The sequence below is a fragment of the Littorina saxatilis genome, linkage group LG14 (genome assembly GCF_037325665.1).
Source record: "Littorina saxatilis isolate snail1 linkage group LG14, US_GU_Lsax_2.0, whole genome shotgun sequence".
NCBI lineage: Eukaryota > Metazoa > Mollusca > Gastropoda > Littorinimorpha > Littorinidae > Littorina > Littorina saxatilis.
The window spans coordinates 24,703,239-24,730,909 of record NC_090258.1 but is presented as its reverse complement, the minus strand read 5'-3'; the positions used below and the strand labels follow the sequence as shown (position 1 = coordinate 24,730,909).

The 27,671-nt window shown below is 39.9% G+C and overlaps 1 protein-coding gene across 5 annotated transcripts in view; it reads left to right on the top strand.

Annotated features, from left to right (window-relative positions):
* LOC138947414 (CUB domain-containing protein 2-like) overlaps positions 1 to 18,950 on the top strand; it is a 37,390-nt gene extending 18,440 nt beyond the window's left edge. For all 5 annotated transcript variants that reach the window (XM_070318880.1, XM_070318878.1, XM_070318881.1 and 2 more), the window contains 8 exons: positions 656 to 884; positions 1,775 to 1,923; positions 2,675 to 2,880; positions 4,867 to 5,023; positions 5,609 to 5,802; positions 15,870 to 16,044; positions 16,847 to 17,138; positions 17,750 to 18,950. In XM_070318880.1, coding sequence (XP_070174981.1) covers positions 656 to 884; positions 1,775 to 1,923; positions 2,675 to 2,880; positions 4,867 to 5,023; positions 5,609 to 5,802; positions 15,870 to 16,044; positions 16,847 to 17,138; positions 17,750 to 17,885 — 1,538 coding nt within the window. In that variant the 3' untranslated portion in view covers positions 17,886 to 18,950. The remainder of the gene's footprint in view (positions 1 to 655; positions 885 to 1,774; positions 1,924 to 2,674; positions 2,881 to 4,866; positions 5,024 to 5,608; positions 5,803 to 15,869; positions 16,045 to 16,846; positions 17,139 to 17,749) is intronic.
* Positions 18,951 to 27,671: the final 8,721 nt, after the last annotated feature.

Here is a 27,671-nt window from a genome sequence, read left to right as displayed (position 1 = left end):
TGGTGACGATCGGTCCGTTCATTCTTGAGATCTACTTGCGAACACAAACAAACACACAAACACATCGAGTGAAACCTATACACACCCCTATACCGGGGGTGTAAAAACAATGGCGACTGCACACGAGAGCGAACAGCAAAAAGACCAAAAAGGACTGTACTCACGTTAGAATGATGAACACGGAACAAATAACGGCTGTGTTTCGACCTCTGGGGTCTTCCTCGGGGAAAAGTCAAAGATAAAAGTCAAACTTCTCATCATTTGATAAACTGAGGCCAACAAACCTTTGTGACAATACATTTATATCAAGTTATTGACTGATATCCCAGTGATAATATGCTTCTGCACTTTGTGCTTGCCTGCACAGTTCATGCATCGACCGTGGGCTTTGGTCAGGCTCCAGCGAGCATAATAATCAGCATAATAATTATAGTTAGGTCCGATGTCCAACGGAAATAAGGCGTTATATTCAGCAAACAGTCCAGAACACAAAAGAGGAGAGCTGTTGCATGGTTCTTTTCCAAAGCAGTTTAACACAAACTTTGAAATATCCTATAACGTCTATGTGTACCTCTATGATTAAACGAAATACAACACACGGATTACTTTACAATTTAGTTTCGTATTCAAGAAAATATGTTTTTTGCATTTACAGAATGTGGAATCGTTGATCTGTCGGGTTCCGAGGGTTCTTTTCAAATACGAAGATCTGTCCGAAGAAATGGCAAGTGCGTCTGGAACATAACTGCAGAGGAAGGCTTCAATATTCTACTAAGAATTACGGAATATTCTCTCCACTCCATCGACGACAACTGTCTTTGCAATGCCAGTCTGTTTAAGGTCTATGATGGAAACAAGGAAGACGAGAGCCATCTTGTCAGAAAGTAAGTGAATTCTGGATTATTGCGGTTCAAACATAAAAAAATAACACACTTTGCATATCCTGTCACTGAGTTAGAAAGAACAGTTCAAATTACTTGTTTTTGTGGTGTTTTTTTTCGCAGTTTGAAATGCATCAAAGGTCTCCTTCATGAGCATCTAAAATCGTCATCTTGAAAATGTGCACGGATGGATGATTATTGTTAGCATAGCAAATAATGTATGCCAAAGTTTCTTCGACCTCTGGCTGTTGAAAGAGGGTATTGTAATCAGGCCGAGGACGGTATTGTTGTAAGTGTAATTCCGCGACATATCAGTAAAAAAAAAAAAACAACTCCCAAGCTTAATTTGCGTCTGAAAGAGCTTTCACATTTAAGCACAAAGTCGCGAATGTTTTAACACGTCTCAATATGCATGGTAAAAGCATAGCATCTTGAATATCAGCGACGACGGGCCCAGTGGCGTAGTAGATAAGACATCGGCCTCCTATAATCGGAAGATCGTGAGTTCAAATCCCGGCCGCGGCCGCCTTGTGGGAAAGGGTGAGATTTTTCCGATCTCACAGGTCAACTTATGTGAAGACCTGCTGGTGCCTTATCCCCCTTCGTGTGTACACGCAAGCCCAAGAACAAGTGCGCACGAAAAAGATCCTGTAATCCATGTCAGAGTTCGGTTGGTTATATAAACGCGAACATACCCAGCATGCTTTCCCCGAAATCGGCGTATGCTGCCTGAGTGGTGGTGTAAAAATGGTCACACACGTACAATTCCACTCGTGCAGAAACATGAATGAACGTGGGAGTTTCAGCCTAAAACGAAAAAATAGAAATAGGAGGAGAAGAAGAAGACGATGAAGAAGCACATAGGAAATGCCTTGCTTCTTCTGCTGTTGCAGCTTTTGTGGGAGTACGTATAACGCAGCAGAGACAGACCTGGTGATCTCAACCACCAACAGCCTGCTGGTTGTGCTAACACTCCAAGAAAACTCTGGATTCTCCATCGTCAATTTGAGAGCAAATTACACTGCTGTCAACGCTACCCTTGGTGAGCTACACATTCTGTACTTATATGAGTCAGCAGTAAGTTATGACAAACAGCAGTATTTACATACTGTGTATTGGAGTTTTTTAACGCCTCCCAAATCTTTAAACAATGACAAACGCCATTGAGCCCTACTATGTTCTTACTACTCCTAGAGCAACAAACAATGACTAGTGATGCTGAATTTAACGCACCTTGAATGCAAAATGAACAAGTTTGGTGACTATCTTTGTTTTAGTGATTAGTTCATTAATTCAAAATTGGCAGCAAGAGAAGCAGGTTGTGTGATACTTTTGCTGGAGAGATATCTAACGTTCAAGATCTAAGGCATTCCTCGTCTGTGGTGTCATCTGCTGAAGGTTTCTCATACCTCTCACTCAATTGCACACGTCGAATACATTTGTGACCCTCCACCATGGAATGAGTCGCATGTCACCTTTGCATGATTTTCATATTTTTACATTTTCCTAAAGAGTGTTTAATGCTCTATCTTGTGGTGAAAACCGTTTTAGAAAAGAGCGAACACTTTTTGAGTTATAAGCCTGTGACTGAGGTGACCCTCACACTGTTACCAGACACCCCCCGGACTTATATTAAGCCTAGCGCAGAACCGCGCGAGGTGACATGCGACTCATTCCGTGGTGGAGGGTCTCATTTAGAGCTCTTACTTCCCTTTGCTTATCAGATCTCTAAACAGCGCTCTACTTAATTTGTTTAAGATTCTCACATCTTTACTTGTTTCTTTTCTTCTCAGTCAACAGAAACTGTGGAGGAAACGTGACGGGAAGTGAAGGAAACATCACCTCCCCCAACTATCCCGACAACTACGACAATCTGACGACGTGCCAATGGTTCATCACAATAGATCCGGCTTACAGTGTTCAGCTTGACATCGACTACAGCTTTGACAACTGTTACACCAGCGATGACTATGCTACCTGCAACTCGGACTCTCTGATGGTATTACGTTTTACATGTAGTCAAATTTTTACTAAATGTTTTGACATAGACTGGGAATCGAGACGAAGCTGGTGGTGTACGTATGTGTGTATGTACGTATGTATATGCGTGTGTGTGTGTGTGTGTGTGTGGGGTGTGTGTGTGTGTGTGTGTTTTTGTGGGAGTGTGTGTGTTTTTGTGTGTGTGTGTGTTTGTGTGTGTGTGTGTGTGTGTGTGTGTGTGTGTGTAGAGCAATTTAGAGAACACTACTGGACCGATCTTCATGAAAATGTACATGAGAGTTCCTGCAAATGATATCCCCCAAAACTTGTTTTCCCTACTTTTTCGATAAATTACGTCATATCCGACTTTTTATGAAAGTTAAGGCGGCACTGTCACACCCTCACTTTTTGATCAAATTGATTAATATTTTGGTTAAGCAATCTTCAGCAAATCCTGGACTATCGGATTGCGTGTCAGCTTGGAAGCTCACCTATTAACTAATGAGTTTGGTCATTAAAAATATCAAAATTCTGATCACAATTTAAATTTCAGTAATCGATTCCGAAATGATTTCATCTTATTCTTTATCATTTCCTGATTACAAAGAAATTTAGATATGTTATGTTTGGATTAAAAACAAGCCCCGAAAGTTAAAAAGAATAAAGAAAAGTGCGCTTGCCTGTGAAGCGCTGTACGCATGTGTGTAAGCGGAAAGCCATGTAGTGTTCTGTTTATCCTACATTCTATGCTTGCGTGCCTTCTGCTTCAAATGTCCTTGAGTCAAAGTGTCAACATTAAAAACGCGTCTTATAAAACCTCGATCTCTTCCAAAGTCTCGTGAAATCACTGACATCAAAAGGATAAGGACACCGCAATAGGAAATATAGCGTCACGTGTAATTTCTCAAAAGCGAAAGTGTTTCAAGAATGAAGTCTATATCGATGATTTTTTAGGGTCATGAAAAGTGGAACAATTTGGTCTCTAACAGACTGTAGTTTGACCTGACCTCATTTACATAATATACACGCACGTGAAGAGATAGTTTATTTATTACATGGGTGGTCTCTCTCAGGTATATAGGATACATCAATTAACGTCATACAATATGTACATCATCTCGTCGCATGAATTGTCATCTAGGTGTTTTTCGGACGAACTCTGTTTGATGCTTGCAAATGACTCCAACGGTGCAGGTATACAATGAATAGATGTTGTGTGTATCTTCATCAAGAATTGAACACCGGTGTAACACGAAATTTTTACTCCACGAAAAATTTACTCCGGAGTAAATATTTCGTACGAAATTCTTACTCCGAGTACACTTTTCGTACGAGAAAAGAACTCCCCAAGGCACGAAAAAATTACTCCCTCCACGAAATGTTTACTCCCCATTTATTTTACTTCCAGTAAATTAATAATCTCGTACGCAAAAATGGGATGCGGGCGAAGGGATAATGCCAATAAGTGATCTCGCGCACACGAATGTCGCGCTACCCTCCTTCCACCCCTTCCACTACCAAGTCTAACAGGGGACAAGGGAGTAAAAATGTCGTACACCTGGCATGGGAAGTTAAATTGCTTGTGTTTGGGTGAAGTAATTTATTCGTTATTTATTTGTCAGGGGAGTAACATTTGTGTACGAAATGTTTACTCGGAACTCACCTGTCTTGGGGAGTAATTTTCTCGTGAAACGGGGGAGTGCTTTTTTCGTAAAGGGAGTAACTTTTTTGTACGAAATGTTTACTCCGGGGTAAAAATCTCGTGGGAGTAATTTTCTCGTGTTACACCGGTACCTGACCGTCAAACTTTAAGGAGTTCTAGACTTTCTGGGGGTCACTTGAGCAGGCATGATGTCTTAACTGATATCGCATAATCTGCTTCGTTTTAAACCCAACTTGATTGAATTACATTATCCAATCACAACCTCCGAATCCAACCCCCCCCCCCCCCTACCCCGCGCGTCTATGACAATAGTAATTTCCTCTCATCGTGTTGTTTCTCAAGGTTGCGGACGGCAATGGTTCAGTAGTACGTGCACTGTGTGCAAGAAATTACTACTACGGCGGCTACCCGCTCAGGACATACGGGAATCGAGCTATAGTGGCATTCACAACTGACCAGGAGGGAACAGATAGTGGCTTCATTATGCATTGGTACAGAGGTACGAAAAAGTTGATATTCCTCATTCGTTACTTATTTTCTTCCTTTGTTCTCCCTCTCACTCTCTGCGTCTGTCTCTCTTTCTCGATCATCCGTCTGTCTGTCTCAGTCTGTTTGTCTGTCTGTCTGTCTGTCTGTCTCTCCCTCTGGGCATAGCTTTCTTTTTCTGTATCTATCTTTCTGTTTGTCTGTCTGTCTGTCTGTCTGTCTGTCGCAATCTCTTTTCCCTCCTTCTTTCTCTCTCCCTACCTCTGTCTGTGTATATTATGTATTTCTCTTTGTGTGTGTGTGTGTGTGTGTGTGTGTGTGTGTGTGTGTGTGTGTGTGTGTGTGTGTGTGTGTGTGTGTGTGTGTGTGTATGCAAACTCGTACGCTTTGACAACACATGTTCCCGCATAATCACACACACACACACACACGCAAACACACACACTAAATCCACCCCCGCCCCACACACAAACACTCACTTTCTCAAGCTGTCAAACAGTTGCAACCAAATCTCTCTCTCTCCCTGTTCGTCTCCTTTCTCTCTGGCTACAGAACAGTATCATGTTGTCACACCAACTAATTTGTGTACATCTTACAGTGTGTGAGAGAACATTGGACTCCTCCCGTGAAGGTACCCTGCAGTCACCAAACTACCCGGATAACTACCCGGGCAACTTGTCCTGTGTGTACAATGTCGGATCTGTAGTCGGGTACTCTATGGTCATCACCTTCCACAACTTTAAGCTGGAAGGTCCCAGCTCCAATGGCTCGTGTACCAACGATTATCTCGAGGTTGGTTAATTGGCAGGCATCTGTTTGAATTATGTCAGAGCTAGCTAGTACCTGTGTTGATTATTAGAAGAGAAAGCAATGTGGACAAGTCTAAAACTCATTGTAGCGTGTGCATATCAAGACAGTTAATCTACTAAAGTTGATACTAAAAAAAACAACTGGCCGGCTGTCCGTGGACAAATTAAAACTGTGGATTGATGTTTAAAATGTTTTAATTTAAAACTTCAAACGATGTAAGGATTTGATCATACCCGGACATCGTGGATGTTTTGATCGAGTTCGGCTCAAACCGTGTTAAGGCTGGAGAACACTTTGGAGGCCCAATTTCAAAGTGATTAGGTAGTTTTAAAAGTTACTTTTTCTGTTAGTTCAATGTTTGCTTTATCAGGAAAATACAAAATATAAAGGGCTTAACGCGCAAAATTTTAAGATAACGACTGAAGTTTAAGCATAGGTATCAGATTTTTTCACGCAAACACTACTGAATAAGTTGCAATATTGTATTGTGAAAATGTAAACAAAATAACAATCAGATGATCACAAACTGAAGAAGAGAAATAGGGAAGCAAAATAGAACATTAAACGTAGTGATTTTACTTGTGAATTCGGAAAAAAATCCTTTTGTATCCATTTTCAAGCTCAATTTGAAGCATGGAACACCAACACACATTGATTAAAAGTGTTAAAGTGATTACAGTGTTCAGAAATAGTGTTAGATACCAAGTTGAGTTATCCCTCTTTACCAATTTAAAAAAAAATACACCTCTTAACGCGCAAAATTTTGAACTGTGATGCTTTTACTACCCCCACCCCCTTCCCATTTGTCAGAAAAGAGTGCATATTATCTTCCAAAAAGAAAAGCAGGGTAGTCAGATGATCAAAAACTTAAGAAGAGAAAGAGGGAAGCAAAATAGAACATCCAACATAATGATTTAACTTGTGAATTATGAGAAAACTATTTTTTTTTACCCATTTTTGAAGCTTAATTTAAAACTTGGAACACAAACAAACATAAATTAAAAGTGTTAAAGTGATTACAGTGTTCAGAAATAGTGTTAGATACCAAGTTGAGTTATCCCTCTTTACCACTGTTAAAAGAAATACACCTCTTGTCGGCCAAAATCTTGAACTGTGATACTTTTACTTCCCCCACCCCCTACCCATTTTTTCAGAAAAGAGTGCATATTATCTACCAAATAGAAAAGCAGGGTAGTCAGATGATCAAAAACTGAAGAACAGAAATAGGGAAGCAAAATAGAACATCCAACATAGTGATTTAACTGGTGAATTCTGAAAAAAACACACTTTTTTACTCATTTTATTAGCTGAATTTTAAAGCTTGGAAGACAGAGAGAAAAAAAATGAAAGTGCTAAAGTGGTTACAGTGTTCAGAAATAGTGTTTGGTACCAAGTTGAGTTATCCTTCTTCATCACAGTTAAAAGAAACACACCTCTTGTCGCGCAAAATCTTGAACTGTGATGCTTTTACTACCCCCACCCCCTACCCATTTTTCAGAAAAGAGTGCATATTATCTTTCAAATAGAAAAGCAGGGTAGTCAGATGATCAAAAACTTAAAGAAGAGAAAGAGGGAAGCAAAATAGAACATCCAACATAATGATTTAACTTGTGAATTATTAAAAAACCATTTTTTAACCCATTTTTGAAGCTTAATTTGAAACTTGGAACACAGACAAACATAAATTAAAAGTGTTAAAGTGATTACAGTGTTCAGAAATAGTGTTAGATACCAAGTTGAGTTATCCCTCTTTACCAATTTAAAAAAAAACCCACCTCTTAACGCGCAAAATTTTGAACTGTGTTGCTTTTACTACCCCCACCCCCTTACCATTTTTCAGAAAAGAGTGCATATTATCTTCCAAATAGAAAAGCAAGGTAGTCAGATGATCAAAAACTTCAGAACAGAAATAGGGAAGCAAAAAATAACATCCAACAGAGTGATTTAACTGGTGAATTCAGAAAAAACCCACTTTTTTACTCATTTTATATGCTGAATTTAAAGCTTGGAAGACAGAAAAAAAAATTAAAAGTGCTTCAGTAGTTACAGTGTTCAGAAATAGTGTTAGATACCAAGTTGAGTTATTCCTCTTCATCACATTTGAAAGAAACACACCTCTTGTCGCGCAAAATCTTGAACTGTGATGCTTTTACTACCCCCACCCCCTACCCATTTTTCAGAAAAGAGTGCATATTATCTTCCAAATAGAAAAGCAAGGTAGTCAGATGATCAAAAACTTCAGAACAGAAAGAGGGAAGCAAAAAACAACATCCAACAGAGTGATTTAACTGGTGAATTCAGAAAACACACACTGTTTTACTCATTTTATAAGCTGAATTTAAAGCTTGGAAGACAGAACAAATAAATTAAAAGTGCTAAAGTGGTTACAGTGTTCAGAACTAGTGTTAGATACCAAGTTGAGTTATCCCTCTTCATCAAAGTTAAAAGAAACACACCTCTTGTCGCACAAAATTTTATACTGTGATGCTTTTACTACCCCCACCCCCTACCCATTTTTCAGAAAAGAGTGCATATTATCTTCAAAATAGAAAAGCAAGGTAATCAGATGATCAAAAACTTAAGAAGATAAATAGGGAAGCAAAATAGAATATCCAAAATAGTGATTTAACGGTAGATTTTTTTTTTTTATCATTTTTGAAGCTGAATTAGAAGTTTGGAAGACAGAAAAAAAAAAGAAAAAAGTGCTAAAGTGGTTACAGTGTTCAGAAATAGTGTTAGATACCAAGTTGAGTTTTTGCTCTTTATAAAAGAAACACTCCTCTTGTCGCGCAAAATCTTGAACTGTGATCCTTTTACTACCCCCGCCCTCTACCCATTTGAACAGAAAAGAGTGCATAATTTGTATTCTCTTCCAATTAGAAAAATAAGTAAAAGCAACTGGACATTTTTAAAATACATCTTTTCTGTCAGTCCAAGGATTGCTTAGTCCATTAAAAACAAACAGACTAGGATTTAACGCACCCATTTTAAGAAAAAGTTAACATGATAATTGATATAATTATCAGACTTTTTTTTTATGCAATTACTACTGAAGATTCCAGACCAGGTAAAACAATCATTTTATATCCTTTGTCACATTTTTTTATTTTTATAAATCTATCTATAGCGAGTCTTGTCTCTTTGTGTCATTTAGTTATTTTCAAGAATTCTATCCTGGCAACAACAACAACAAAAACACCTACCTACCTACCCTATTTTTTTTAGCCATGTTAATAGAAACAGACAATTTATTTGTTTTGGCCTAAAGATCTTGAAACATTTGTTTTAATAGAGAAATAACAAGTACAGCCATTAGCTGTGTCACTCGAATTTCTTTGTCAGGCTGAAACTTAGCTGTTGCGTTGGTGTCTGCTGTGTGTATCTGGGTCCAAAGCAACTTTCACATTCTCATCTACACACTCACGTTACACAAGTATACAATTCCACCCACAGAGGCGTTCGGGGATGGGGGTCTCGCACTGGGCGAATCACACCACAAAATACAAAGTATAACGTACACAGATTTTACTATTGAACCAAAAAGCAAATTAAATCATGAATAAATCAATCAAGCAAAACTTCCACACAATGACACACTCACTCTCGGTTCACACTGCGCTCTGGACGTGCACACTTGGCAGCACGTATACCGTTCCGGCACCGTTTGTCTTCCTGCAAGTCCAGCATAGGCACACGATTGTCCAAGAATCACAATAATCCTCGTGAATGTCACAGCAGGCATAGTAGAAAAGTCCAAAAGGGTGCGTTGATGGTGGTAATCCGGTGTACACACACACACACACACACACACACACACACACACACACACACACACACACACACTCCGGTTTGGTAAGTTACCTGATAAATAATGTAGCCTGTGGATTTAACGGGGAGACTGGTCAGACAGGAAGAGCATTTCACATTTCCGATGTTCAGCGATAAACTTGTTTTCTTCGAGAGTTCGATCTTCGTGCGATTCTGGCGCGTTGTCACCAAGAACGTAAAAAAACAACCCAGGATATCATCATGATGCCTCTCTACAAAAACCAGGCAGTCTAGGAACTCTTCATCTAAAGTCAGTCAGTATTAGCCCCTCAACACAATCCTCATCTTGTCCCATAGTGATTTCTGCCGCCAAAGAACGTGTGGTTCTTAACTCACAAGACGGATTTGTCGTCTTCCATTGCGAAATTCAGATCTACCCCAACTACGTGCATTGATCTGAGCAATAAAATGTAGTCTATGCGATAATCTGCAAACATCTCTTCAACACAATCTACATCTTGTTCCATATGATTTCTGTCGGCAAAGAACATGTGGTTCTCAACTCACAAGACCGATTTGTCATCTTTCAGAAATTCAGATCTGCCCCAAGTACGTGCAATAAAATGTAGAAGCGATAATCTGAAAAAAAATCTTTTCGCGTGAACGCTGCCACGTTGTCATCAGTCCGATGTCTTTTATCCAGAGCAGGGATGAACACACTTTTTCATCAGTAGTTTGTTATGTTTATCCGCAGACTGCTTTCCATTACTTGTCGTCTGTTTTAGATTGACTCGTAGGGTTCTTCAGCCAGGCAAGAAGTGCTTGTTTTACCTGCCTATTACTACTGTGGTAAACGATTGGAAGAGATTCATCACTGCAGAATGCGCCTAAACATGAGTAACTTGAACTCTGACCTGTGCAAACGCCACTTACAGGATAATCCGCAGTGCGCTTGCGGCTACCTGCACGAAACAGCTGACCATTACTTGATACATTGCCCTCTGTACGTAGACGCTCGCCTATCTACAATAAATGCACTACCTGTACATTACAGACATGTTGAAATATTGTTAAATGGTAGCGAAAACCTTTCTCTTCGCACCAACAAGCTTATTTTTGAAAGTGTCCAATCGTTTATCTGTAAATCTGGTCGTTTTTGGTAATTTGACTCAGTACGCATATCCATGCCATGTATTCTATATACATTTTTCAATTATATATTCAGCGAACTACTGCTTATTTGCCACTGGATTACAGTTTACAATGTACTATGTATATTCTTTTTGTATGCGCTAACCACCTTCATCTTTCATATGTACCTACCATTCTTTCGTCCCACCTCCACCCTCCCCCTCTTCCTCCTGCTAGCTTTCTCTTGTTCTTTTTGGTTTGCTTCAACTATGCTGTTTACTTAGATAGTTCCATTAGTTTATAAGTAATGTTTGTCCGACATCATATTTTTGTTAATTTGTAACTACGTAGGGCGCGTAATATAAGCGTTCGCTTGAGTTCGTGTCCCTATTGTTTATCGTTGTATTGTTGTACCATGTTTGATTTAATAAAACATTGTTTAAACCAAGTGATTGTTTACTGACACGTTCTCACGCACGACATGTCGTAAATGCAAGTTCTAACGATTGTTTTTTATTGCACTGATAGAGAATGTCGATATTTGTAAACGTCTGCCATTTCCTAATGTTTATTTCATTATTTTGCATACGGATATGGCTAGTAAGTGGATAATCTGTTACGACACGAAACGCGTTCTAAATCCGGGAAGGGAGGCTACTCCAACGTAGAAGGGAGGCTACTCCAACGTACTTTCCAAAGTGTGCTCCAGGCAGGTTTCACAATCTTCAATCACAGACTTCCTTTTTTTTCAACAAAATCAATCTTGACAGAGATCTTTGAAATAGTGTTTTTATTAAAGCCTTACATCCTCCTGGATGGAATCAAGACAAAAACTTGTATGGAGACGCATTCTTGTCGACATAATGTGATAGCTTGTTACAGTACTCTATCAAACAAAGGGATAGACGTAAACAGAATTGGGTAACGATTTATTCAAAGAATATTGTCCAGAGGCTTTAATAAATTAAGCAATAACAATGCAAGCAAAATATTATTTCCGAGCTCAGTGAAAAAAAGCAGCAAATAAGGACTAATTATGGGAATTCCGTTCTTCTGAACTGCTATTTCGCTGTGATGCACGTCATGAGCATACCTTCAAAAGTAACAATGTTAATTGCACTCCATTTCTCACTTTAAAAAAAAAGTAGAATCATTGACCAATAGAAAAAAACGAGTTTGGAATTTTTTTTGCATATTCTTGGGGAATAAATACCTGAAAATGTAACCCTACCCTCTAAATGGTGACATCATGACAGCGAAAAAAAATATACAGAACAAGTCATGTGAAGCGATAATAAAACATTAAGTTGGTTTGAAACTAAAAGATCAACATTGGAATCAGGGACGAGTCATTAACAATGCTAGTGAGATTTGGCTAGCCGAAACCAGAAGACCGAGACGGGTTGCCTCCGCGAAGCATATGAACAAAACGGGCGATTTTTCTCATTTGAGCAGATTTTCACACTAAGCATGACATATCTGTTTATACATTGGGATCCAGGAAATCCAAAGGATACAATGCAATAACATTTGAATCTGTAATCAAAAGTGTTATTGTTATTTGCAATTTTTAGAATGTTATGTACCAAATTTTATAATACATTTCATAACTTGACGAAATGTAAAACAAGTCGCGTAAAGAAATATAAAAGCATGTAGTCAATCTATAGGCATCAAATTGAAGGATAAACTAAAAAAAAAAAAACAGTCCGATCGGCGAGACTAAACTGATTCAGATAGTCTCGGCTAACCATACCCGAAAACCGTCACGGATCACACTCATCTCCGCGAAGCATACTCAACCTGTTTTCTTTAATTCTGAACGCGTTTTTAAAGTAAACATAACATATATGTATATATATATTTTAAATCAGGAGAAGATAAGAAGTACAATGCAGTAGTGTTTGAATCTGTAATGAAATATTCGTTTTTGATGACAATTTTAATGAGCGAACTAATTCACTTATTTTCAAGCTACCTGGCTCAAATGCACTATCAAAGTCCCGACTTAATCAAAGATTACTTAACAGGTCCGCCTCAACTATCACAAAAACGGAAATGACGTCATCAAAGACTGGCAGAGTACCTTAACGCAGTCCTAGTATATCCACTACTGACTGAACTGTGGCATAGTACCTGGACGCAGTCCCAGTATATCCACTACAGACTGAACTGTGGCATAGTACATGGACGCTGTCCCAGTATATCCACTACAGACTGAACCTTAATGTCTTGCATTTTCTACAACTACTCTGCACACATAAGAAAACCCAACCCCTCTCGCACGCACACATGCAAGTACGCACGCATCAACACTCACGCATCAACACTCACACACACACACACACACACACACACACACACACACATAAGCTAACACAAACGAACATGTGCGCACAACGCTCGCGCGCACGCTTACACACACACACACACACGCACGCACGCACGCACACACACACACACACACACACACACACAAACGAACACGTGCGCGCAACGCTCGGCCGCACGCACACACACACACACACACAGCTAGATAATACATCATCTGATATGTTTCCTTGTTCATATGCTTTTTTCAAGTCATAAACGTAAACAATGAATGGTTTTACTGGGATTTTGTGCAGTGTTTTGTATTATCTGCGTTGTTGTCGGATTTAAATACTCTCTCAAAAACTGGGTATCTAATCACGACTGATAAGATTTTCCCCTTTTCGATTAAAAAGTACAATGAGATTTAGTCAGAACCATAACATTATTCTTCCAAAAACACTTATTAACATCCATGTAAAAGAAACACAACTCTGTTCATCAAATTATCTCACCCTTTGCAAGAAACGTATGGCGAAGGCACATTTCGCGCCGCGGTGCAGATGACGCAATTAACTCTCGTGACGAAACGATTGGTTCGTGACGTCGCGTCATCAACCGTTCATGAATGGCCCTTGTATGAATGGCATTCTTTCTGTTGGGATGACGTGTGAACCTCATCATTAGTGACTTGGAAAATCGGTCGGATTTAGGTATCCCCGAAGTCGGTCGGAATTGGATACACTTACCCTACACTCTTCCACACTGACAGGCGCGCGCGCACGTACGCACGCACATATGCAACAATAACAATGACAAAAATCAAACTTTTAAAAGCACTTGAAAGTTAATAAACAAAGCAACTATTGATTCCCTACGATTATATGATCGTGACTGGCTCTCTTTCCAAGTTGGAACGTTTTCAATCTGCTGTCTGACGTCATCAAAGTGTTGAAAAACGTACGGCGATGTCTATAAAACTCTCACTTGACCACAACATTCACAATGCAGTGCATTCAAGGATTGAAAAAAACCACTGGCGTTGATCAGACACAGTCACTGAATGTTGTTATTTTACAAATGAATCTGCTTAACATTTGGTAAGAAATGACCGTCAATAGTGCCGGGCGGTCGTGAGAATTCAAGGTTTTCAGAGACAGACAGTAAATAACGTGCTCTGAAATAAACACATGCTGAAAAATTCTTTAGTCAGCCAGTTGATCATCTGCCTGACAACGGATAGGAAGTATAAAATTGGTCGCATCATGGCAATTTGCTGTGTATGGCGGTCATAGCAGACGATTTGTCTTCAGGACGGTCGTGAGAAAAAATGAGACAGACACCTTGCCCGAGTTACTAGACAGTAAATAACGTGCTCTGAAATAAACACATGCCGAAAAATTCTTTAGTCAGCCAGTTGATTATCTGCCTGACAACGGATAGGAAGTGTAAAATTGGTTGCATCATGACAATTTGCTGTGTATGGCGGTTATAGCAGACGATTTGTCTGCAGGGCGGTCGTGAGAAAAAATGAGACAGACACCTTGCCCGAGTTACTAGACAGTAAATAACGTGCTCTGAAATAAACACATGCCGAAAAATTCTTTAGTCAGCCAGTTGATTATCTGCCTGACAACGGATAGGAAGTGTAAAATTGGTTGCATCATGACAATTTGCTGTGTATGGCGGTTATAGCAGACGATTTGTCTGCAGGGCGGTCGTGAGAAAAAATGAGACAGACACCTTGCCCGAGAGACAAAATGACCAAGCGCAAGTAGAATAAGCCGTAGTTAGCCTTTCAAAACCCTTTCATGTCGTGATTTGATGGAAATTGCTACTTATTAAAAGCATGTTACGTCCAAACCTTTTAACAGCCATTCCAACTGAACAGATTTGTAATTAACGTTTTTGAGACAGACACATTTAGAAAAAAGACCGTTTACTTCACATGCGATTGTATCGACTAAACATAAACACATTCATTGTTTTTTTTAACTAAGTGTGTTCATCTATCTCTGTTCTTTGGTTTCTAATGTACTTTTCACTGGATTTCTTTGTGTGTTTTTGTACTGGTGCCTTTGTCTATTGCAATGTGGCTAAAAAGGGAAATCGTGTCTGTCTCATTTCTCACGACCGACCTACCTTTTTCGCTGGTGGGGAATACAAACTTGACTTAAATTCGATCAAAGTTTATTTTTCATATGTAAATTCCGAAGACATTCGACACAGACCAGTGAAAATTCACGACTAAACAAAACGAAACATTTTATTTAATATCAAAGTCAGGGACATACCCGACTCTGAAGACTGTGAAACCTGTCTCCAGCCTTAATGTTTTTTTCTTCTGATTTTTTTAACTAGAGTTTTGAAACTTGGCTATTCTATTGCAACTATTAAGCCTAACATATTCTATATAACTAGACATCAGTGGCTGAAATAAAGAGAGCTGGACTTGCACTTATAGGGCTAGGCTTTATGCTTTTGTCGTATTTTCGTAAGGCTGGGTCCTACACATTTAGTGCTTGTATATCCTTAAATAATACAAGATAAGTTTATTAAGTCTACTTGGCCTTCACATTTAAAAAATGACCACTTTGACAAAACGCAATGTGAGAATGTGTGTGAGAGAGAGAGAGAGAGAGAGAGAGAGAGAGAGAGAGAGAGAGAGAGAGAGAGAGAGAGAGAGAGAGAGAGAGAGAGAATGTGTGTGCCGCGTGTGTGTGTGTGTTCGTGCGTGTGTGCGTGCGTTGGGAGTGCGTGTGTAAATGTGTGTGCCTGTGCGTGTGTCCTTGTGCTTTGTTAATCATTACGTTGAAATTACATTCCCTTGTCATATCTAGGTAGACTACAGATCATCTTCAGACTTGCCACTTGGTATGGAAGAAACCAAGCGCTATTGTGGCGACAACATACCAAGCACACTGACTCTCTACCCGCCCGTTGAAATTCGCTTCGTCACTGACCTGTACAATTCAAGGTCAGGGTATCAAGCAAGCTACGAGTTCTTTGAAGCAGGTATTGGACCCCCGGGTCAATTAACGACAGGGTGTAAATTGTGCTGCCCTTACACTTTGCATCACTCTCGGCCTCACCGCAGTACACTTTCATTTAACGGATGTTTTCGTCATTCGCATGAACAAAGCTATCCAGCCAACTTAGCCATGCATAGAATGTTTTTTAAGTGTTTTTAGTCATTGTAGGCCAGGCCATTTGTGTACAAAGTGATGTTACCGTTGCTGTAACCCAATAGAGGTATATGCATTACGTGTATCAGCAATCATACATGCACAGACAAGTGTCCATTATAGTGCTGTTGAAGTCTTCATTATCTATACATATATACGACTAGTGTCTGTCTGTCTGTCTGTCTGTCTGTTCGCGATGCACGGCCAAAGTTCTCGGTGGATCTTTTTCAAATTTGGACACCGTATTCAGCTACACCCCGGACACAACCTCATCGATGAGATATTTCAACACGTGCTCTCAGCGCGCAGCGCTGTGCGCGCTGAACCGATTTTTTTGTTTTTGTTTTGTTTTTTGTCGGGATCCACTACCAGTAACTCTTCCTTATCTTCTCCAGTGTTTTCAGCCGCGATTATCTCCCTTCCTCCGTGTGGCGTCAATCCATATTCCCGTTACTACGTTACTATTTTTAGAAGGTCACTGCACGTTACTATTTTTAGAAGGTCTCCAGTGTTTTGCGCGTGTATCTCCTTTCCTTCGTGCGACCAATTGCTAATGATGTCCAGGAGGTTCGAAAGCCACGTGCTTCATATTTGCTGAACGTCTTTAAAAAAAAAGTGTCATCTTCTTGCAGATTGTGGAAAGTTGCTGTTCACTGGAGAGGCAGGAACAATCACAAGCCCCAACTACCCGGGTACCTACCCTAGTTTGCTAAACTGTACCTATGTCATACGGGTGGAGCCGGGTCAGACAGTCAACCTGACCTTTGACCACATGTCTTTAAGGAGCAGATGGACGGATGAAATGCAAGGAGTGGACTGTATCACTTCCTTTTCTTTATGGTCTGGGTTGGCCGTACTGTCTGTTTTTGATGGCGAGGTCTCCGCGAACAACGTTTCAGCTGCAAACGACAGTCTCATCGACATGTGAGTGCTTTGAAAGTGAAGGATGGTTTGGTGTACCCCGATGGCTACATTTTCATGATTATGTGCATGTATACGAGAGAGAAAAGTATCAATCCCTTGCTTTCCATGTCCATGTTCTTTACTACGCGTCATAAAAATCTAGGCAGATGCGTGCACGTGCAGATCTTTGTGATGAGACCGTTTATTGTAAAACCAGTTATCAACAAACAGATTTATTTTACTTGAGGTAGTGTCTCGACAGTGGAACCTACAACACAGACACCCCCCAAAATCAAATTCGCACAAGGAATGTTCCCTCGTTAGAAAAAGACACATAAACAAACCAGAACAGCTTAATTAAACGGCAAAAAAGTGTTGCATGTCATATTAGATATAAAACAACACACCAATAACAACAATTTACTTTGTATCTAAATCAGTCAATTTCGTTTTTCTATCTTGTCTAACAATGACGATATGGCATGCTGAACGATGTAGGTGTCGTTCTTCGCAGAAGCCATAAAAAGGCGGTTCTTGAAGTTGTTTTACCGGGTGATGAGACAAAGCACGGTACAATTCAGTAACTCTTCAACGTATTGCCTTTACACATTATGTATCTTTTTTTTATACAGTTTCTGTGGTGATCGTCCGCCTAGCCCAGTATCTTCTAACAGCAGCGCAATGACACTCTTGTTCTTCCCAGGCTACAACTTTGGTCTGCGTGGATTCTCTGCTACCTACACCACCGTCGGTAACACGTCCAGTTAGTGGATGCCTTGAAACAATTTAAGAATACAGAATGTATGATGGTCTTGACATTAAATGGAAATCAAATTACTTGAGTGCGTGTCCTAATTGTATAATTTCAATTGTTCCATGTGATGAATTTTGAATACAATTTTGTTGAAACCAATTGGAAATCAAGTCACGTAAAAGCGTGATTAAAACATTCAGACACTTTGATGGCTTACAACATTAAAACTGGAAAATGAGTCAGTCAATAATATGGGTGGAGGAATAAAACAATAAATGGATGATGTGAAAAGAGAACTCAGTACTCAATTACGAAAGGATAAAGTTTTTAGGCTTAGCCTAATCTTCAAATATGTCCTTTTAACATGTACAGAGAATAATTGTAAACGTAAGCAAAAGATTGTACACACACACACACACACACACACACACACACACACACACACACACACACACACACAAACACACGCACGCACGCACGCACGCACTCACACACTCGCGCACACTAACGCATGCTATCATATTATTCCTAAAATAAACAGTATCTCGTTAAAGTACTGGACTATATAGTAAAACATTAGAAGAGAAGAAAAAACAATAGCGGCAATCCATCGTTAAACAGGACAACTTAGCTTCGAGAAGAAGGGAGATGGGGTCGGGGAAATACAAATATTAGACTAGTATCTTTCAGTTTCCATCTTCCTTTCATTGTTCTCTCTCTCTCTCTCTCTCTCTCTCTCTCTCTCTCTCTCTCTCTCTCTCTCTCTCTCTCTTTCTTAAATTACTTTCTGTGTAAATTGATATGTGTTTGTTAATATGTTTCCTTTCATATGTGTATCGCCTGGATTATTTGGACTGTGTAGAATCTGAACACAATTGTGAGTTCTTGAACTGTTTATTTGGCATCAGTGGTTTGATAGAAAACTATTTATCTGGATGTTTTCAAAATTATCCCAATGCAAAAACCACTTAATTAAACATATGTTTACTGAGACTGAGAGGAGTAGATTACTCTGAATGTTTTTTAGTTTTTTAAAGCAGCACAGAAAATTAGAGGTTTAGACAAAGGAATTCGTTCGACTTCTAGCCTCTGAAAAAGTGAGGATGTCAACAAAGCCGCGGTGTTAGCTCCCTTGCATCAACGTTACACGTGTTGCCAAATCTATAAATAGGACGATCCAGATCAAAATGAAAATTAACATATCTCAACATTGAAGGGGTCCTAGACCACAATATTTTGCAGGGAACTTAATTTAGCATGTCTCCAGCTGTTGGTAAAGCAATTAGCGTGTATAGTCATCGAGTACATATGCCTTTAAGATCACCAATATTAACACTAGTCAATGGAACAAAAAAGGGACACTATCCAAGACCGGGTGATTTCCCTTGCTTGTGCAGCTACGTCGGAGTGACTCAGAGGCACTATGCATGAAGTAATGTCTTCTTGTCCAGCTTTTTGAGAAATTGATCGAATTCCAAACTTGTTCACGCAATGAAACCCTTTCCCTGCAAAAAAAAAAAAGGTTGCTTATAAGTGTAAATCTTTGTAGTGATGGGGGAAACTACACAAAGAGATAGAGTGCTAACATTCGAAACCAAGAAAAAAGATCAAGAAAGGTTAACATTTTGGAACGTTTAATTCAGGTTTAAGCAAACAGTCTTTGTAATAACATGAGTCTGAAGTCTTGATTATAGTATGATTTTTAGCTTTCATTAATTAATGTTTACAAGTCTTAAACTGTTCGCATCCACAATTTTGTGATTTGTACTGTACTGCCACTGACGAAACGCAATAAAGGTTTAAGGCAAAAACATTTTTCGTCAGGATGGTGTGAATGTGCACACACACACACACACACACACACACACACACACACACACACACACAGCGCCCATGCGTGAACACGCACGCACGCTAGCACACTATGCATGAAGTAATGTCTTCCTGTCAAATTCGCTAAAACATCTTAAATTTATGAAATGAATTCTCCATCACATTGTATTATCATCTTTTCATGTAGCTTGCTCCTGCAGCCCAACAAGTTATTACATCCCCGGTATAGGGGTGTTTGTTTTTACAATGGAACCCGCTTACAAGAAATTCTTTCTTTATTTGGTGTTTAACGTCGTTTTCAACCACGAAGGTTATATCGCGACGGGGAAAGGGGGGAGATGGGATAGAGCCACTTGTTAATTGTTTGTTGTTCACAAAAGCACTAATCAAAAAATTGCTCCAGGGGCTTGCAACGTAGTACAATATATGACCTTACTGGGAGAATGCAAGTTTCCAGTACAAAGGACTTAACATTTCTTACATACTGCTTGACTAAAATGTGTACAAACATTGACTATATTCTATACAAGAAACACTTAACAAGGGTAAAAGGAGAAACAGAATCCGTTAGTCGCCTCTTACGACATGCTGGGGAGCCTCGGGTAAATTCTTCCCCCTAACCCGCGGGGGGGGGGGGGGGGGGGGGGGGGGGCTTACAAGAAATCCAGAGGGAGATATTAATGTTTAATATTTGTTATAGTCAAGGACTTTCTTATCCGGAGACTTCGGATATCAGAATTATTATGAAAATTTCTTTCTTTAATCCAAATGATTCTCTGGTAACTACATATTTCGAGAAAGGAAGTTGCATTATATGCCCGCAAGCAAGCGCAAGAATGTAATTATTAGAATCGATACAATTTTCTAGTTGTATCATATAATATCAAACCGGCACGGTTGGCCTAGTGGTAAGGCGTCCGCCCCGTGATCGGGAGGTCGTGGGTTCGAACCCAGGCCAGGTTATACCTAAGACTTTAAAATTGGCAATCTAGTGGCTGCTCCGCCTGGCGTCTGGCATTATGGGGTTAGTGCTAGGACTGGTTGGTCCGGTGTCAGAATAATGTGACTGGGTGAGACATGAAGCCTGTGCTGCGACTTCTGTCTTGTGTGTGGCGCACGTTAAATGTCAAAGCAGCACCGCCCTGATATGGCCCTTCGTGGTCGGCTGGGCGTTAAGCAAACAAACAAACAAACAAAATATAATATCAAAAACATAACCCAACAGAAAAAAAACTAGCACAAACACACTCAAAAACACGCGCGTGCGCATACACAAACACACGTGCGCGCGTGTGTGTGTGTGCGTGTGTTTGTGTGTGTGTCGGTGTGCGTATGTGTGTGTGTATGTGTGCGTGTGCGTATGTGTGTGCGTATGTGTGTGTGTGTGTGTGTGTGTGTGTGTGTGTGCGAGCGTTGACTCTCATCAGTATCAGCGATCTCGAGTTTGCTCTTGAGAGAAAGAGCCATGGGCTTCGAGCGTTCTGCCATGGCGGCGGAGCTGAGAAAGCAGACAAAACAGGCACTTGACGCGAGTATTTGCTCAAGTGTTGAAGTATTTCTGCACAGTCATTAAACACCGAGCAAAGGAGTCATTCAAACACAATAATTCGCATCATATTTCGGGCCATCAGCTTCAGTCGATAAAGATAAAACAGACCATATGCTCCCACTCCCTCGGACCGACAAAACAACTGGTCTGACAAGCCAACACACATCGTACAGTATCGCACGTTCGACTTACAGCATTTTCACTACAAGGTGTTCAACTCTCTCCGTTAACAAAAGAACAACTGATAAGTTCACGTTTTAAATGTACACATATTTACATTTATATATATATATACAACGTTAGAGCATTAATTGTGCCAAAGCTTTCGACGTCATGGATTACGAAGAACAAACTCTTTACAAATTGTCTCCCTTAGTTTTGAGCCTTCTGTTATCTTTTTGAGTCAGAGCGTCAACAATCCGTGTGTATAGATTCGAGTCTTTATATTAGATGCATATTTTGTATGGTATCCGTCAAGGTTCTGTTGTGGGTCCTTTTCTCTTTCCCTTGTACGTCAACGATTTCCCTTGTGTGCCAAAGAAGATTGTGAACTATGTGTAGATGATACAACCATTCATACTAACCACACCGAGTTAGAAAAGGTGTGCAGGTAACGTAAGAGAAAGTTTAGATGAGTTCAGAACATGGACATAATATAATCGCATGCACATGTGTATGCACTCCAAAAAGACAAAATGCATGTTGATCACTACCGAACAAAAGCGCCAGAATATCCAAAAAACAAAGGCTTTCGCATATAGCTTAATTAATAAAGAAGTAGTAGAGGATGTTGAAATTCATGAAGTATTTGGAGTATCTTCAGAAAGAAAAAATGTCTCGTGCCTTCCACGTTTCATCCCGTCATAAAATCATGTCAAAGAAAAATATATCAGCTGAACAGAATTTCCTGAACTAACACTCCAGGAAAATATTCCCCTATACCTAAATCCAGACAATCACAGATAATATTTCAAACGTCGGGGATTCTGCCAGTGCTGACACCTTAAACTGCTGATGAGATAATACATATTTATTATTATTAAGCTGTTAAAATGCATTTTTTTGCGATCAAGGTGTCAACAGAATGTAAAAGACAGGGAGCAGACAAAAGGTGTTCATGTGTGCCTATCAAAGAGGAAACCATCATTGAAATAAACCTACAATCAAACAAACTAGTGTGGTTAATATAAGCCGATTAATATGTCATTCATTGCACTATTCGTCAAATCAAACTATGCGTGTGAGTTTGTTTAGCTTTCAGTTTTGCTTAGAACTTCGCTAGGGGCTGCTCACCAATGTATTGCGTCCCGATTTCATTAGTGGCATTGTTGCTCGCAATTCACATGATCTGTGAAACGTCTGCTGGCTTTTGTGACACTCTTCATTGCTGTTTGTTCTGCTGTCTGACGATAGCGCAATTTTAAAGTCGTTAATATCAAAGTCGTTTTGACTGTATTGACAGCTGTCATAGAGCATGTCCGAATCTGGTTGTGTCATTTCTTTCAAGTAAAATTACCCTCCTGGAAAGCTGGAGTTGTATCGGTTTATTGCAGTCCTTTCATTTAAACATGCCTCGCGGGATAATATGGAATTCAATTTAATACATTCAAAAAAATCCAGTAACCGTTATCTGGGACATTTTCTAACGGTATTTTGGACTGCTGCGTTAAAAAGAATCTCACATTTTCGAGAACAAGATTGCAGTTTCTTCTTTGAATTCTAAACGACGAATTACATGATTAAAGAGGTGGCTTTTGTCATTACTGTATGAACTTGACATTGAAAACATCACGTGTCTTCAAGGTCGTGTTGTCAATGTGTGACACTGTGTTTGAACTTGGCACGTTTGAAAAAGTCACAATGTAGTGACGTAGGAATAAAGAGTTTAGATGGTATGCATGAGTTAAAAACCGAGTTCACGGGTTAGCTAGTGCGACTACAAGCAAATGTCTTCAGCTCTTTAAAAAGACATTCTGATTTAAGAAGACAAAAAAGCGACAAAAAAGAGAGCGCGAGCGAGAGAGAGAGCAAGACAGAGAGAGAGACATCGACAGAGAGACACAGAGAAAGAGACAGAGACGGTAAGAGAGAAAGGGGAAGGGTGGAGAATTCCTCTTTCATGCACTGTACAGAGAAAGAGAGAGAGAGAGAGAGAGAGAGAGAGAGAGAGAGAGAGAGAGAGAGAGAGAGAGAGAGAGACAAGACAAGACAAGACAAAATCTTTATTATCGAGGGTAATAGATAAGCAAGAATATTGCTTTTTTACATCCAGCCCTCGCCCTAATATAGGGTCAACAAGAACAGAAAACAATATAATCAAATAACTATCACATCAAACTTATAATACATTATATATTACTTACTTACTTACTGCCTTTCACGCCTGGTGGCGTGTATGGCAGCGACACATTATATATATATACAGATATAAATTTAAAAAAAAAAAAAAATTGTCATGCTGCAATAAAAAGAGAGAGAGAGAGAGGGAGAGAGAGAGAAAGAGAAATAAAGAGAGAGAGAGAGAGAGAGATAGAGAGAGAGAGAGAGAGAAAGAAAGAGAGAACAAGAACAACAAGAACAAATCTTGAATTGTCTAAGGCCACAGCCCCTAGCCCTTACAATAGTGGTTAAAATAACAGCAATAGTATCTGCATAGTTATAGATTATAGTCACCCATAACATTCAACAAATACACTAAAACCCGTGTCATTGATGACATGTCACTGAACAGGATTAATAAGGGTTAGTCTCTTCTGTAACATGAAGAACACCAAGGTGAATGTTTTATTTCAGGCCATAGCCCATACATAGGGTGATACACCATGACAAAATTAATACACATGCATTACAGATAAAAACATGTTAGGCGCTCAGGCACCCTTTTTTTAATGCGTCAATCATAATACATGCTTATTACCAATTGAGTGCCCCATATGGCTTTTTGACCAATCAGGACGGATTCTAGGTGACCCTCTAAATGTTATAACGTTCAGGCAGGGAACCTTTTTTTTTTATCACGCTAAAAATTAACAAGACAAAGTAAAAATGTAATTCAACAATATCAGCGTGATTTATTCTAAAGAATGACACTTCAAATGCTGTCAGGTAATACTCTCTTTATCTAAAAAATACCGAAAAGCGAGTTTTGTTGGTGGGTGCGTAACGGAACAGCAAGGCACCGCCCATCGTCTGAGTGTGCAATGCTGACCGCTCACTTGAAATCTAAAGGATCAAAGTTCGAAAAAATCAAGTGAAATTGCGCCACTCGCTTCACATCAAATGTATCTTTACGTCATTTCCCATCCGTCTGGAGTCGGTTCTAAATCTGTCGCTCTCTGTTCAACGAGAAAAAGCGAAGCAACCGAAACGCATGTTCAACATGGTTTATCTTGTGAGATTGTTGTGTGTCAAAGGCATTTGACCTGTGAATATTCATCACGTCAGGTGTGTTACTCTGATTGGCTGACTCAGGTCACGAGAATTCTTTGACTGACAGGCATAATCAGGTAGAAACGCTCAAGTTCCCATTGCGGCTGTTCTGTCTAATTCGCGGGGTTGCTTCGAAATTCTTTTGGTCGAATTAAACGGTAATAAAACCGTTATTTCTAATATGCTGACTGTTAGCAAATGATAACAGACATGTCTCACAAACGATATCAGCATTCGCCTAAAAGGCTCATGCTTGATATCTTTTTTCTCGACATGTCTTGTTATCATTTGCTAACAGTCAGCATATCAGAAATAACCCGTAATATCTGGCACTACCGCAACACGGTGGCCTAGTGGTAAGGCGTCCGCCCAGTGAGCGGGAGGTCGTGGGTTCGAACCCCGGCCGGGTCATACCTAAGACTTTAAAATTGGCAATCTAGTGGCTGCTCCGCCTGGCGTCTGGCATTATGGGGTTAGTGGCGGCGGCGGAGAGTTAATCTTTACTGTACCAAACGTATACACGGCATAATAATAATAATTGTCAGTAAGTACTGGTGTCACATGACTGATGTGAACCAGTTGATTGGCTAATGGCGATGCGCTAAAACTGTTAGCGCACTCTTGGAGTGCGCTAACTTTTCCACAGAGCGTATTCTTCCGCCCTTTGCCTAAGCGAGACTGTGCTCTCATCCTCAGAATAAATTAATGACATGTAGCTTATATTCTCCACAATACCAAATGACCATAAATTCCCTGCTTCTCAATTAAAGCAGAAGTGGGTTTTTTTCCTGACAGATTGCATGTGCCTGTGCCACAGTGCCACTGATATAAAAATAGAAGCCGCTGTGTTTCATCTCATTTTCGCCGACTTGCATGGATTCTTCTCATATGCCGTACGTGTTAGTGGCATGTAGCTTATCATCCACATTACCAAATGATGAGTTAGTATACAATTCCCAGCGGCTAACAGAAAACACAAGTATTATTCCGATAACGTACCAGCTAGACCAGCATTTGGAAGACTGACTCGATCGACTCTGTCATACGTAGCAGACTATACTGAAATACGACTGCATCAGTTCAGTGAATGAATGGTTTCCGAATTATTATTTCAAGGCAAGAACAATCGTAATCGAAAACGTGTAGGGTTCAGAACGTTCTTACCATATATAAAACTTATTATCAGCCTGCCTCATGCGTGCAGACTCAGTGCAGACTGCAGTGGTTCGATTGCCCTAGCCTAGCAGACGACATAAACCCCGCTCAGCAAATTAACATGTTGGGCAAAATTACTGTGAACGAAAAAACGATGGGGATATGATACGTGTAGGGTTCAGAGCATTCTTACCGTTCATATTTAGTATCAGACTCCCCGATGAGTGAAGATACAACACGAGAAATATGCCACATTTATTTTGAAAATGTGCTAACCGTCGAGTCCTTCGGGGGATAGTCAATTCAAGGGGAGTCACTCCGCACAGTCAATCCGTCGAAGCTCGACTGGAGGTTTCGAATCGCAAATAACGAAGAGCACAGTCCTTTCTCCGAGTTCAAATGAGGTCTCTCTGAAAGATCATCACTGTTCAGCTTAACGCTACACTGGAATTTACCAACAGAAATTAAAATGCGTGTGACGAAAGCACGACACAATTGAGACAACCCACACAAAAGTAGATCTAACACGACCTGACCACACAGTTATGCCTATTCAAATGCGCGTAGCAAAATGTGCGTTTGGAATCTTCTTTTTTCTATGGCGGTACTGACAATATCGTTATTGAAACAATCCCAGTGCACTAAGAGATTTATAGAGCAAATCGAGAAAATTCATTATTGAACGAAGCGCATAGCGCTGAGTTCAATAATTATTTTCGAGATTTGCTCTATAAATCCCTTAGTGCACTGGGATGTCTCAGTAACTTAAATAATAACTGGACATTTTTAAGTGCCTAACCTATGGCTCTAGGCCCTTTACAAAAAAACATATACAAAATAGAACAATAAAAGGTACAACCTACATAAAACAATTAATCATACGGACAAAAATCACCACATGTACTGTTCACAAAATATGATACAGACAACTTTGCATACTTGTCGAAGTGTAAAATACAGAGGTACAGAACACTCGTAATTTACCATAGACGTAACACAAATATATAAGCAAACAAAACCCGTTTTGTATAAATTAGCATCTGCTTTACAGTTTTGGGAAAGGGACAAAAAACAGCGAGTGTCACGGGGTTTAATTCTTTGAAAGGCAAACTTCTCTTCACTAAATTAGCTTTGAATCAACTCCGTAAGCATTAGTGGACCGATTTCATTGAATTGTGCGTGTACTGTCAGGGAACCAGGCCATGTGGCGATTTTCATACATTGCTCTACTACAAAACTGTGTGACCCAGGGGCGGATTAGGAGGGTGGTTACAGGGGTTCCGGAACCCTCCCCCCCCCCCCCCGGCTGTAAATTTTTTTTTAATACTAACTTTATAAGAAATAATGAGTGCCTGCTGACACCAGTTGACCATGTTTAAAATCAAGGATAAGCCATAAATTGTTAATAAAATAGCTAAAACTCTTCAGCCTTACCCCTGTACCCCACAGGGGGTCTACCCCTGGACCCAAGGTTGTAACCCCCCCCTCTGGTTTAACTGCTCCGCCCCGGTGACCCAACACCGACATATTCAAACAAGAAAGCACTTTCAATCGGTAAAGATTAGTCACCCAGCAAAGACGATATTTTGAACCAGTCACAAACAAAGGACCGAACAGTCACTTGGAGAATCGAAAACAAAATTAGAAAATTACTCCGTATGTCTAGTCAAATCCTTGTAAGCGTATAAGACTGCATGGGTCCAAATATCATTGGTACTGTGCCAAGTTAGAGAACTGACAATCATCTGGTTCAAGGAATACTTTATAATAGTGAACTTTGTATTTTCGGTTTCAAAGCGTATATACAGACTAGTTCCAGCAGGTTTGATTTAGT